Here is a 12,881-nt window from a genome sequence, read left to right as displayed (position 1 = left end):
ACAGAGCGCTGCCCAGCATACTCTCTAAAGGAACTTCCTCGACAAGTAAAAGAGCTCAGATTCACTTTCATTTACATCTAGATGTATTTACTCAGGGTGAATTAGTCACATGGACTGTGAGGCTCCTATGGAGATTAGAACTCTGAATCTTCAGCCCCCAGGATGAGGGTCCCCAGAGAGCTACAGAATGTGGTATTAGGAGCTGCACCTCCCCAGACAGAGAGGCTGGGTGGGGCTCTGGGAAGATTTTATTATTGTTCTGCCCAGCCAGTTGGAACCGCGTACAGAATAAAGCAGAACTCTTGCAAGTGCCTCAGGCACTGAGTGGTGACTGAACACCACTCAGGAGATTCCTCATTGCCTGGCAGGAGGAACAGAACTTCTGTTCTTGAGGCCCAGGCTAGGTTCTCAGATGCTGCAGTGATGAGATCAGACAGACGGGCCAGCCAGCCATTCATCCAGTTTAAACTGGACAGTCCTCTTTTGGGGTGGTTTGTCCCCGTCCCGTACTGAGGGGCTTTGTCTGCTATTGCATGGGGGATGCCATTTTGAAGCGTGTGCTGTCCCAGTGGCATGCTCTTCAAAATGGCATCTTCAGTGCAATGTCATTCCTCAGGAAGGATCAGGGCCTAACTGGCCCATGACGACCTGTGGAATACCCCTGGGAGCAATCGGGTGCTCCTGGCAGCACCTGTTAGCTCACGCCCCCCCCCCCCCCCCGCACACACACACACACACACACACACAAAAGTTTTTCAATTAAAGTTTGCCTCAGGACTGATTTATATAGCCAGAGGGGAAACTGAGGCACGGCCTGGAGACAGGGCGTGTGACAACATGTAATGGGACATTCCAGAGGAAGAGCTGTGAAAGAACAAGATTTTGACCTGGTCTACACTTAAGAGTTAGCTCAACCTAGCTCAGGGCTGTGAACAATTTTGCAGGTTGACCTAACCCACACTACAGACACTGCTAGGTCAAAGGAGTTCTTCTGCCGACCTCACTGCCGCTTCTCCAGAGGGTGGGTTTTCTACAACAACAGAGGAACCCCTTCCATCGCACACCAAGTGTCGACGCGACACCGGCCTAGCTGCAGTACTGCTTGTAGCATAGAGATGCCCACTGCAGTGGGACACTCATTGCCCCATAGCACGCTCTGGGTCATGGGGATCTGTCTGGTGCTACAGGGGATGCTGACTGATTAACTATTTTCAGATGCAGCTAAGACTCTGTCCAAAGGACCATTCCCAATCCTCCTCCCACACTTTTCAAAAGCAAAGCTGAGTGTTGAGAAATGTGTATCATTCTGTAGAAACCACCTTCTCCTCCACAATGCAAACTACTGATGTCCTGAATTCACAGCTTCAGTGTGGGAAGCCCCCTGCCCTGCAGAGATCCTCTGATGGATCCTGGCTTAAAAGGAATTAACACATGTGAGGAAAGACATTCTTGTTAACAGCTGGGGCTCTTGGCAGGCTGTCTGAGCTGTAAGGTACAGTTCCCGAAATTCATCTCAGCCCACAGTTGCGTTCAGTTAGAGTACTCTGATGTGAAGATGCATCTGGGCCTTGGCCTTCGCAGGGAACTGCAGACAAATGCCCTCAAAGGAATGTCCTGTCAACTGTGAGTGTTACAGCACAATGAACTAATCACCTCCAAAATGCAGGGGCACTCAGCATCACCCCATTTGGAGTCTGAGCGGGGTCACGGCCACTTCTGACCCATCAAGCTCTCATGGTATTCTTCAAAAGTAGAGCAGCGTGGCCAGCCCTGGTTCACTGATTATTAGTTAACTCAATCCAGAAGAATGGCTCCGCAAACATCATGACGCTAACTAAAAAATCATTCGACTAAAAATAAAATTGGTTATTTTTGATTTGTTTGCCTTCTGGCTTCTGAGCCACCAGGTTACATTTGGGTCATGTTTTCAAGCATTTCTCCGTAACCATGAGAGCTAGAAATAAGTGTTTTAAATTAAGGCTTTCTGTATAAAGTTCTGCATAACAGACAGACATATCTCTGGGTGTGGATAGTTCAGAATGCTTTCTGATGGCTATGGAACATTGTCCAGAACTTTAGAGCTTCAATAAAGTTGCTGTTGTTATGCATTGAAAACGGCTCCCTGATTAATGAGCCCTCAACAGTCCTAGTCAAATTCCAACTCCATTATATTCTGCCTCCCTACAGTTTCAGTTCGACAAGACAGCCTTCACTTCCTGTCCTAAACTACGATGTGCAGGTTACATCCCAGGGGTGGGAGAAGTAAACTCTCTCTAGCCCTTAATGGTCTCCCAGAGCTCTTGTGAAGCTCAATTAATTTAATCTGAGTAGAATTTTCAAAAGTTTGCATTGGCCTAATTCTGCTCCCACTGGGTGTTTGGTGAAACTCCCATGGGCTGCAGTGGGAGAAGGGTAAGGCAAAGGCCAAGCACTTCTGAAGATCCCACCCCATGTTGTTTTAATATGTCCGTGCAGATTCAGCTAATCCCCACGATACGCAGGTACAGCCCGGCTCTAGGCAGTCTCTCGGATCTCAAGGTATGACACCACATTGGACAGAGGCAAATGTCACCAATAGCAGGGTCCCATTCCAGTGTCCCTACGTGCTGTCAGGGGGAGATGATTCACAACACGTCTTGCAGGAAGTGGATACCCATTCCCATTCATCTGAATGGAAATGTGGCACCCAGCTTTGAAAAGCTCAGCCTAACTGCCCATCAGCAGCCTCAGCTGAAAAGGACAAAAGATTATGCCATCGTGCACCACACACAGCACAGACCCCTGGCTCTTGACTGGCTGAGAACATAAGGCAAGTTCATACTGGCTTGTGCCAGGTCTCCAGCTCCATTCCTCCTTTATGAAGCTGTGCTTCAGAGTGGTCAGAGTGGAGGTTTCCGGACTCAGAGCTACAGGTAGTGATCCATGCAGTACACAGGCTGCCTGGCTCTGGGAACATCATGATCTATTGTCACCTGAGATTTCTGGGGCCAAGGCAGATACCTCAACCTCCATCTCAACGGAAGTCAATGTCTGATCATTGTCTTTGCCAGCATCCTGCCCTGCGTGCTGAGAATGAGCCCACAAAGATGTTCTTCGTCAGGTGGGGCTGCCAGCCCTCTCAGATTCCATCCCTCAAAAACCAGGAGGGGGTCAGCCCATGTTGCTAAATGATATTTCAAGAACTGATCATCAGCATTTGCAGTGGGACCTGGCATGTTTTCCATTAGCCTCGTCCCTCTTCCTGCAAGAGCTGGCTCCTAAACTCCCTGGATTTGGGGCAGGTTTCATGTTTTGCTTTGTCTTCACTGATGCTGCTTCAGAAATGGGGAATGAAGGTCACTGAGGGATACAGCCCTGATGGAATGGGTCTGGATGAGCCCGTCCTACAAAGTACTGGCCTTTGGAAGGGATCTCAAACTGAAGTCCCCTCGCCCACATAGAAATTAAAGATCCCAAGAGATAATCCAGGTGTCCGTGGTCACATCACTGCCTCCTCCCCCCAATTGCTTTGGGTTTGAAGCAGTGAACAAGCTATTGCAGACCTGTAGGTCCGTACACCTGCACAGGGCTTGTGCTGCCAGGACGTAGCTCGTTACTCTATAAAATGCTTTGGGAACAAGTAGCTTTTGGGAGGTGGTGGGGAAACCCAAGACAGTTCTCAGGTGTGTCAGGGTGATCACACCTTGCTTCAGAGTATATGCTGCAACTTAGGCCCTCGTCCCTCCCTGTTGTACACCTGCCTGAACCAGCCAGGAGAAGAGACTGCTTCTAAGCTCCCGCTTCAGACACAGTTGGAGTGTGTGCAGAAGGAAGCAGAAGTCTGGTAATACAAGCAACTGATGCTGACACATCTCATCAGCATACTGGCATCAAGCTTACATGTTTTATGGGCTTTCTTCGGCCTGCTGTGTGATGGCTTTCACATCCCATGGCTGTCACCCATAAACACCTTCTCCGTTTTAATAACATGCACCCAGCCAGCATTAATAACACTTTCTTGGCCAAGGAGTTGCTATATGCAGATAATGTGCAGAGTGATTTCTACAGCCTGGGAGCCTCATGTCACCCCCCGCCCCGGACCAGTCATACCACAACACCGGAGCAAAACAAACGCCAGTCAGGGGTGGGGTACCGGAGTTTGTCAGTGGTTTTTCTAGGGGGCAGAACTGCAATTTGATTGCTAAAGCAAAGGCTGTGGGCCAGATGCTGCTGCCCTTACATGGTGCAGTGTGACCATCACAGGGAACACCGCTGAAGCTCTAACGCTAGAGAGAGCCACCGGGTGCAGCTGTAACACTCGGACACCAGAACCCCACAAGCCCACAGACCAGCCTCAGTCCTCCCCTTTCACCTGCCACAGCTTGCCCCTTAAGCCCAGGAGAAGCAGGCAGGATTTCAGTGGAACCTGGATGAGGTGAATCCCAGGTGCTGAATTTCAGAGGCTGGGTGTGGAGTGGGAGTGGGAATGTGGGGGGGGGGGGGGGGAGGTAAGATGAATAGAAACACAAGAAGCTGCCACCCAGCGAGGTACACAGGGAAACGTTCACCAGCCTCATTAATGGGCTGCCACTGTGCTGCAGCCCTGTCTGTGCCAGTTGTAGAGAAGCACTAAAAGCGAGAAGCCATTGATACAGGCCACAGAAGTGAGCAAGTGGTGGGTTTTGGTTAGTGGTGGGCAGGCTGTTAGAAAAGAGCCTCTCTCTAGGGGAAAGAGTGCTCCACCTGCAGGGTGGAGCATTCCTCCGACAGAGTTCTGTGGCACCTGTGACCCTCAGGAAGCCATGCTCTTCAAGACTGATCTCCCAAACTAACATCTTCACAACATCATCTGCTTTAGCTTAAAACCCTGCCGGAGGAGGAGGAAGAGGTCTTATCGCACTTCCTTTAGAGGGAGATGACTCAGTGCAAGGCTCTGGGATATTTGCACCTTGACTCATTGCACAGTCACATTCCTGTGTGAAGTTTTTGCAGGGAATCCACAGAATTCAGAGGCCCTGGGGGTTTTTCGCCTTCCTCTGCCACGTGGGGCACAGGTCACTTGCTGGAGGATTCTCTGCACCTCGAATTCTTTAAACCACGATTTGAGGACTTCAGTAGCTCAGACTTAGGTTAGGGGTTTGTTATAGGAGTGGGTGGGTGAGATTCTGTGGCCTGCGTTGTGCAGGAGGTCAGACTAGATGATCATAATGGTCCCTTCTGACCTTAAAGTCTATGATTCTATGAATTCACATGCACATGGAATTCAAGCTGGTCTGAGCCCACCCTTTAGCCAATCTACCATTAATGTGCACAGAAGGGAGCATTACTGTAATAAATGCCCCTTGACAGGGATAGAGGCCACCAACCCTGGAAGTCGAAGTCCATCTCTTGAAGGAGGACAGAGCCTCTGGGGTGCAATCTCTAAACCAAGCATGTGACAAGGCAGAGTCAAGAGTCTTATCTCCCTCCGAGCTGCTTCCCCTGGTACAGAGGGGGAAAGCGGCATGGTCTTCACCAGGAAACCAGCCAGGCATCTCTCACCAATTGCAATAGGCCAAAAACAAGAAGTGTTGTAACTCACAAGGCTGCTACTGCACAAGCAGGACTGCTGGCCTCTCCTGTGCCAGTGCAGAAGTTGCCATGTGACCTCCCTCAGTCCAGCTCAGAGGGATACAGGGTGCTGCATGGCCAATCAATACCCCTGCTGTTGCTGGGCACAAATGCTTTGTTATGTGAGAGATGCATTGAGCACCTTTGCCTTAACTCTTAATCACACGCACGGCAGGGATGGGGACCAGTCAGATGGACCCTGTATGGGAGCACTGCCCCCTGGCTAGACACCCCTGCGAGTGTCCCTCTGACTGCTGAGAGGGCATGTACACTGCAGGTGTACCCAAGGGGTTCCCTGGCATCTAATGTGGGCTTTGTATTAGCAGAGGAGGGACTAGGCTGGGCAGACTTGAGACACAGCCAAGGCAGGGAGACAGTTCTTTTTATCTTCCATTCCAATTAAAAGTGCAGATAAAATAAAAATCCCTAAGGCCAACGCTGTCAGCAGACAGGAGGCATTCGTGCTCCCAGAAGCACACAGCTGATAATATGCTCCCCTCCCTAGGCAGGTCTAGCAGTGCCCTCATGTGGCCAAATGGCTCCTTGGGCTTGAGTCATTTCATTCTAAAAGCAAAGCACAAAGAGGTGTTTCTCTGTCTCCCTTTAGCAGGTATAATTCCTATTAACTGCACAGTGTCTGGAGCCAGGAAACAAAGAGCTACATCTCTCACTGAATAGGTCTTTAAAGCGAAATCCATCTGGTGTCAGCCTAGGCCCAGTGACTGTCCTAGTTTGGGTCATTGCTGATCTCCCCAGGCAATGTGGCCAGAGGACAGGTGCCTGTCCTACCTGGTATGTTTACAGCTGTCTGCAGCCTTCAATACCATTGAGCGTGATGTTTGGTTAATGACTTACAGGCTCATGGTAGGGGAGGTGGTTTGCGGCAGAGCCGAGGGCTCTTGGGTTTGGAATTCACTCCCCCCAGCACACGATAAGGCTCATCTCTTCGCTCAAGCTGTCAGGCTGCAATTGGAGGTGGGTTGGGATGAGCTATAGATTAAGTCTTAATAGTTTGGAGTCTATTCTGCCATCTGAGTGTCTTGTCACCAGTACGTGGTGAGGACCAAGCATGCACATTTTGGGGAGAAAGCCCCCTCCTTCGTACATCTCTTGGCAATGCTTTCAGTGGTGCTTAAGGTACCCACCCTTATTTTCTAGGCTGCACAGAGAAACACAGGGAACAAGTCTCTCAGTAGCCTGTGCCATGTGCTTTTAGAAAGGTGTAGAATTAAATCTCCCATTCCCTATTCAGCACATGCTGCCTCAGCCCCAGGGGACAGCACCTGCCACAAGCAAAAGGGTGTGATACTTTTAGCATGGAGGACATTGTTCTACATACTGCTTTCAAAATCTCCATCACATCAACCCACCCAGAAGGAAAAGGGAGAGCTGTATAGCAAAGGGCAGCACTTTCTTACCAGCACCTTCCTGGTGGGGTTGTAAGCAATGCCACAATAGTCAACTTTCTCCCTTTTACATAGTGCAAAGCCCTTCCTGTTCCTGCACCATTCCCAGCAAAACTATTGATTAGCAGAACTGCAATACCACCCCCTTGAGGAGGAAGATGAAACTATGTTAAACTTTTCATAATAGGATGCTTGGCCATTTTATTTTCACCACTGGTGCGCATAGCATGGACAAGCCCTCACCTTTCACCTCCAGGACGGAGGTCAAGTCCATCTTTAGGTCTTAAGTGAAATGACTTTGGTGTTCTCAGTAAAGACTACATTCCAAAACCATCAGACTACAGCTAAATGGATTCACATTGCCCACAGCTCTCGGTAACATTGGTGGGAGGCCCAGAAGCACAATTCAGCACAGCATACTGGATGGTCTCTACCCTGCAGAAGCCCAAGGTTCTACACGTAAGGAGCCTGCACCCCACCAAAGGCAAGTGCTAAAATCAGGGGAAGCTCGCTCAGAACAGCACTGACAGGAAGCTTGTCTTACAACTGCCTGGCTGGGGTATAAAGCCAATTTGAATTGCTTATCACTATCTGCCCTGTAATGGAGAAGTATCTTACTTTTAAATATTAATCACTTTACCTCATGGGACAGAGAGCAGCAGTAAAATGCCAGCCCTTGCTAGAGAAGTGAGCTAGAATTCTTTACTTAAGGACTTGTATCTATTATCTGTTCTACTTGGAGCCAGCAATTTGAAATCTAGTAAATTCAGAAAATACTAAATGTAGTTTCCACAACTACAGCGGCACCTGCCACTATTTCAGCTTCATAATCACTTTTTGAAAACAGGTTTTTCTTTAGCCTTTCTGGGTGAAGGCCCACACAAGTGAAAAAAGGAAACAAGGAAACTGAACAGACAGATGGCTTCTTTTGTGCATTTGTCAGCAATCAGAAGTTTCTCTTTAGACTTCATGCTGTAGCAATCTTTAGTGTTACATGTAATGACAGTAGGTATCACACAAGGAATATTTTTAAGTGGAAGTTTTTGCTCTAACATTTAGTTAGCTACCTGGGGTAGAACTGCAGTGTGCCATTAACCACAGACAGAGACATTTTTTATTAAAAAAATATATTTCCTTTAGCAGACAAAAAGTCCACGAGTGCTGCTGCTGGCAGCTCTCCCTGAGCTGAAGAAGAAATTCCACATCTGTCATTTTCCCCTTGTCTTCAGTTTATGAGCCAAGCCACTGTTTCAGCTGCTACATCAAGTCCACTTTCATAAGCCAAGGAAGCAGCAGAGCCACTCGCATTGCGTGCCAGGCTTGTTTGACTTTTAACACACCACTTAGCTCATAGCAGAGAGCAAGGGAAACCCCTGCACTGGGCTAGCTCATTCAGCAAATCCAGCTTCTTCATGGGTATCCTGAACAAGGTATTATCCCAGGCACCCAAAACTAATCATTCCACACAAATCCTCTGGTGTTTTCTCTCTGCAAGCTGGTTAGTAATAGAGCTCTTCACAGAGTCTCCAGAAAGGAGACCTTCAGAAGAGTGTCTAAGTTGGGAGGAAAAAACAGAAGACATTAATGTTGCACTAAGTGTTATTTTTGTCATAATACACACACACACACACACAGAGAACTTCCCCACTTATTACCAAGGACCAACGGGGAATAACCCACCAACAATTCAATATCTTAGGACTGTTAAATGGGATACTGAACCTTTTGCCTCTATTCAAAGGTCCCATTTCCAGTCAAGTCCAGGTGTGCAGTGACTTCAAGTTGTTAACAGATAGTGATCGTTCAGTGGGTCTCAGTCCAGTTCCCAGAGGACAAGCGTCCATACAACCAATACTGCAATGGTAGCACTAATTGATAGACGTTGTGGCTGCATGGAATCATAGGACTGGAAGGGACTTCGAGAGGGCATCTCGTCCAGTCCCCTGCACACAAGGCAGGACTAAGTATTATCTAGACCAGTGCTATTCAAAGTGCTGGTCCATGGACCGGTGCTTGTCCGCGAGCCATCGGCTGCCGGTCTGCACGCACATTGGAAAAAAAAATTGCCAGTCCCCCACATCAGATAGCTTGAGAAACACTGCTCTAGACCACCCCTAACAGGTGTTTGTCTAACCTGCTCTTAAAAGTCTCCAATGATGGAGATTCTACAACCTCCTTAGGCAATTTATTCCAGTGCTTAACCACCCCGACAGTTAGGAAGTTTTTCCTAATGTCCAACCTAAACCTCCCTTGCTGCAATTTAAGCCCATTGCTTCTTGTCCTGTCCTTAAGAGGTTAAGAAAAAAAATTTCTCCCTCCTCTTTGTAACAACCTTTTACGTTCTTGAAAACTGTTATGTCCCCCCCTCAGTCTTCCCTTGTCCAGACTAAACAAACCCAATACAGTACAGGTTCAGGTGATAAACAGTGGCTTTCAGTCTCTAGGGCCACACCAGCCCCTTTCAACAGCACTAAGCTCACATTAAGATGTTTAAGAGTTTTATGAAAATACCTTGAACCATGTTTCGGCTATTGTTCTCCAAAATCCTCTCCCAGGACTGTGGCAGGGTTTGCATGTCTGGCAAGTTCTCATATCTGATTTGGAGAAGGAAGAATTTACTCTCCAGGTATCTTTCTGGAAGGTAAGGATTGAAATACGGGGCCGGTGGGAGGTGAGAAGGAAACACAAGCAAGCTGACTTCTTAGGAAGTTATGAGCTCAAGAGAGAGAGTAGGGACCCATTGTAGTCCTGCAGTCCAACTCCCCCTCCCACCAGGACATGCTGAAAGAGCTCGATTTGTTGTTCCTTGTCAAAACACACTAACGATAGTCACCCCAAGTATCTAAGCTTCTTCGCCCTCTATGGACTGTATTTTCTAGATTCTTTGAGAAATTCACTTACTAAAAATGTTCCCTATTCATCTCATTTCCCTTGGCCAAACAGCAGGGCCAGGAGACTGACTCCTGAAGGTGGAGGCAGGAGCAATTTGCCAGAGCTGTCCATCAAGATGTTTGGTGAGGTTTTATTGTGACCTTACTGGTCACCAGCTGATGACAACTCACAAATAAAGAAAGCCAAATCCAGTTCTGTTGACATGAATCAAGACAACAACCTCCTTGACCTGTTTGAGCTACGAACTTTGAGCTTTTCTAGCAAAGGATACACATGTCGGTAATATCTCTCAATATTGTGCAGCCATTCCAACATGTCTGCCAGCGAGGGGATAAGAGCAGTACGCTGCACAGAAGCTTCAAAACCTAGCACATCCGCATGCTGCTCATAGAGTTGGAAAACAGTGCCCACGTAGCCACTAACTACATCCCGCACTTTCTGCAAGTCAGCTCTGTGAAAACAGAGAGTCATACTCAGGGCTGTTTTTTCCAAAGGGTGGCCTCACTCACTTTGTACCCCAAAATGAATTACATGGACAAGTCTCAGTACTTGCTTTAAACAAAAAAAGTGCTTCCCCCTACAGTGACAGTTTGGTGAGTTCAACAATATGCAGTAACCTGAACTGGAACTAGGGAATTCATGCAAGGAAAAGGCAAGCCTATGTGACTGTATAACTGATCGTATAGAGCATGCTGCTGAGAGGCTGAACAAATCACATAATTTAAAGAGACATTGTAATTTGAAATCTAATGAGTACTATTAACACCTCTAAACTATTAAGTATTACACATGGCTGAGACCCCTGATAATTCTTGTGGTTTTACAATTATATATTTCTCCTTTTTTAAAATGCTCATCCCACACAAACACACACACTTCCAAGACTCTGTGAGAAAGACTGACACAAAATGAGGACAAAGGGTGAAAATGAATATTTGACAACACTCGGCCAGATTCTTTGCTATTGTAAATCAACAAAGGTCCAACAGAACTCAATGGGGCTACACTGATTGACACCAGTTGAGAATCTGGCCCACCATGTAAAGTCAAAGTAAACAAATTGAAAGGCAGGGGACAATTTTTTGCTCACTTTCAGTTGTTATGATTTTACATATTGTTAGAACAATAGGTACAACACTTCCAGACAGAAACGTGATGCTTAGGTTGACATTATCTCCTCTCCTTCAGATGTGAATCCTGCAAACAGGCCAGAAGGGGAATCCCATCTCTCTCAGCATGTTTGCCCAGGCTTTCATAGTGCTCACAACCTGACACAACAGCCTCTTACACTTTGCCCACCAGCTCTTCCAGCAGAGTCTCTGCTGCACAGCGTTGCTTATATTTTAACTGCTCTTCCAGATCCGGGAAGCCTCGCAGTGGTGTATGTGCAAATGTGACCTTCTGGCAGGCCTGCATCTGCTCCGCCAGATTGCTGAGGGAGCTCAGGAGAGGCTTACAGTCCGTCAGCGCCGTCTGCCAAGCCTCTTGCTGCTGCTGTATGGCCTGGAAGCACTTTTGCAGGGACTGATGAAGGACCAGGATGGCTGGGCTCTCTGACATCTTCTTATAGGCAGACCCAGAGCTGCAGGAAGAGAGAGGCTCTGGTGATGGGCACCACACAGAAACCTGCAATATGCACACACAGGTACAGAGACCCTAGGGCTGAGGGTCCCCACCGCCTTCCAGTAAGCAGCCACTGTCCACACTCACCATCCCCCTCCACAGACCAGCGCCACTGGCTGAGGAGCGCAGGCCTCCAGGAGCTCAGGCAGCTCCTAGACAAGAGTTTGCTTTAGAAATGGGAAAGGGGGGGGGGATTCGGGGTGGACTGCTGCTTATGGGGGTGAACATATTTGAGGGGAGAGCCCTGACAGAGCTGGAGGAAAGAGAGGGAGGGTCTTTATGCAGGGGCCAATGGGGATGGGGAGCAGGACCCAGGGGAGGGTAGCAGGGCCACGGGGGGCGAGGGGGGTGTCTCCATGCGAGGCCAGTGGGGGAGGGGGGTGTCTCCACGGGGGGCCAATGGGAGAGGGGAGCAGGACCGGGGGGGGGGGCGGGTCTCCATCCGAGGCCAGTGGGGGAGGGGAGCAGGGCCCCGGGGGGGGGTCTCGATGCGGGGCCGGGGGGGGAGGGGAGCAGGGCCCCGAGAGGGGGGCGGGGAGGGCCAGGCGAACCCCAGGGCCCTCCCTTACCTGAGCCCTGGGAAGTGCACTTGCCAGCTCCCCTCAGACCGGAAGTGAGACCGGCTGCCCCAGCGACGGGCGCTCGCGCGAAGCGGAAGTCACCTACCTGCCTGCCCCCGAGGCATGCTGGGAACTGTAGTTCTCTCTCGTGCTCCGTTTTCCATTGGCGGCGGGAGCGCGTGCGCGTGTGGGCGCCGTCCCGCCGCGTCGCTGATTGGGCGGTCGGGTTTGAATGTAGTTGTTGGGGCTCGCGCGCGCGTTGGGGACGCCAGGAGCGAGCCGGTGAGCGGGGGGGGGGCTGTTGGGGCGGAGGGGGCCGCTCGGGGGGGGCAGGGGGGCTGTTGGGCTGTTGGGGTGGGGGGGCCGCTCGGGAGGCAGGGGGGGCTGTTGGGGCGGGGGGGCCGCTCGGGGGGCAGGGGGGGCTGTTGGGGCGGGGGGGCCGCTCGGGGGGCAGGGGGGGCTGTTGGGGCCGCTGTTGGGGTGGGGGGGGCCGCTCGGGGGGCTGTTGGGGCGGGGGGGCCGCTCGGGAGGCAGGGGGGCTGTTGGGGCGGGGGGGGCTGCTCGGGGGGATGTTGGGGCGGGGGGGGCCGCTCGGGAGGCAGGGGGGGCTGTTGGGGCGGAGGGCCCCGCTCGGGGGGCTGTTGGGGCGGGGGGGGCCGCTCGGGGGGATGTTGGGGCGGGGGGGCCGCTCAGGGGGTGGGGGGGCCGCTCGGGAGGCAGGGGGGGCTGTTGGGACGGGGGGGGCCGCTCGGGAGGCAGGGGGGCTGTTGGGGCGGGGGGGCCGCTCGCGGGGGGACGTGCAGAACCCCCC

General features: G+C 50.5%; 2 protein-coding genes across 4 annotated transcripts in view; one reads left to right on the top strand and one right to left on the bottom strand.

The window, feature by feature from the left end:
* The window catches only part of CDCA8 (cell division cycle associated 8), a 282,601-nt gene that overhangs the window by 256,509 nt on the left and 13,211 nt on the right, over positions 1-12,881 (top strand). The window contains exon 1 of one of the 2 annotated variants that reach the window (XM_074934618.1): positions 12,233-12,352. The exons of the other annotated variant lie outside the window; for it this stretch is intronic. The gene's annotated coding sequence lies outside the window, so the exon portion shown is untranslated. Of the gene's footprint in view, positions 1-12,232; positions 12,353-12,881 lie in introns of those variants that run through there. 2 annotated transcript variants of the gene reach the window in all.
* Positions 7,976-12,306, bottom strand: AIRIM (AFG2 interacting ribosome maturation factor). Of its 2 annotated transcripts, none has more exons than XM_074934621.1 (5): positions 12,177-12,306; positions 11,176-11,469; positions 10,159-10,338; positions 9,507-9,625; positions 7,976-8,548 (listed from the first exon to the last, which is right to left on the bottom strand). In XM_074934621.1, exons 2-5 carry the CDS (start codon positions 11,445-11,447, stop codon positions 8,511-8,513), a joined length of 609 nt encoding a protein of 202 aa, XP_074790722.1. In that variant the 5' UTR covers positions 11,448-11,469; positions 12,177-12,306; the 3' UTR covers positions 7,976-8,510. The 2 variants fall into 2 exon arrangements, with proteins under 2 accessions (XP_074790722.1, XP_074790721.1); XM_074934620.1 differs by lacking the exon at positions 12,177-12,306 and adding an exon at positions 12,080-12,168 and having other exon boundaries at positions 7,981-8,548.

Source organism: Natator depressus, chromosome 19 (genome assembly GCF_965152275.1).
Source record: "Natator depressus isolate rNatDep1 chromosome 19, rNatDep2.hap1, whole genome shotgun sequence".
NCBI classification, from domain to species: Eukaryota; Metazoa; Chordata; order Testudines; family Cheloniidae; genus Natator; species Natator depressus.
Note: the sequence above shows the minus strand (reverse complement) of the source record. Positions and strands in the feature narration are given on the sequence as shown.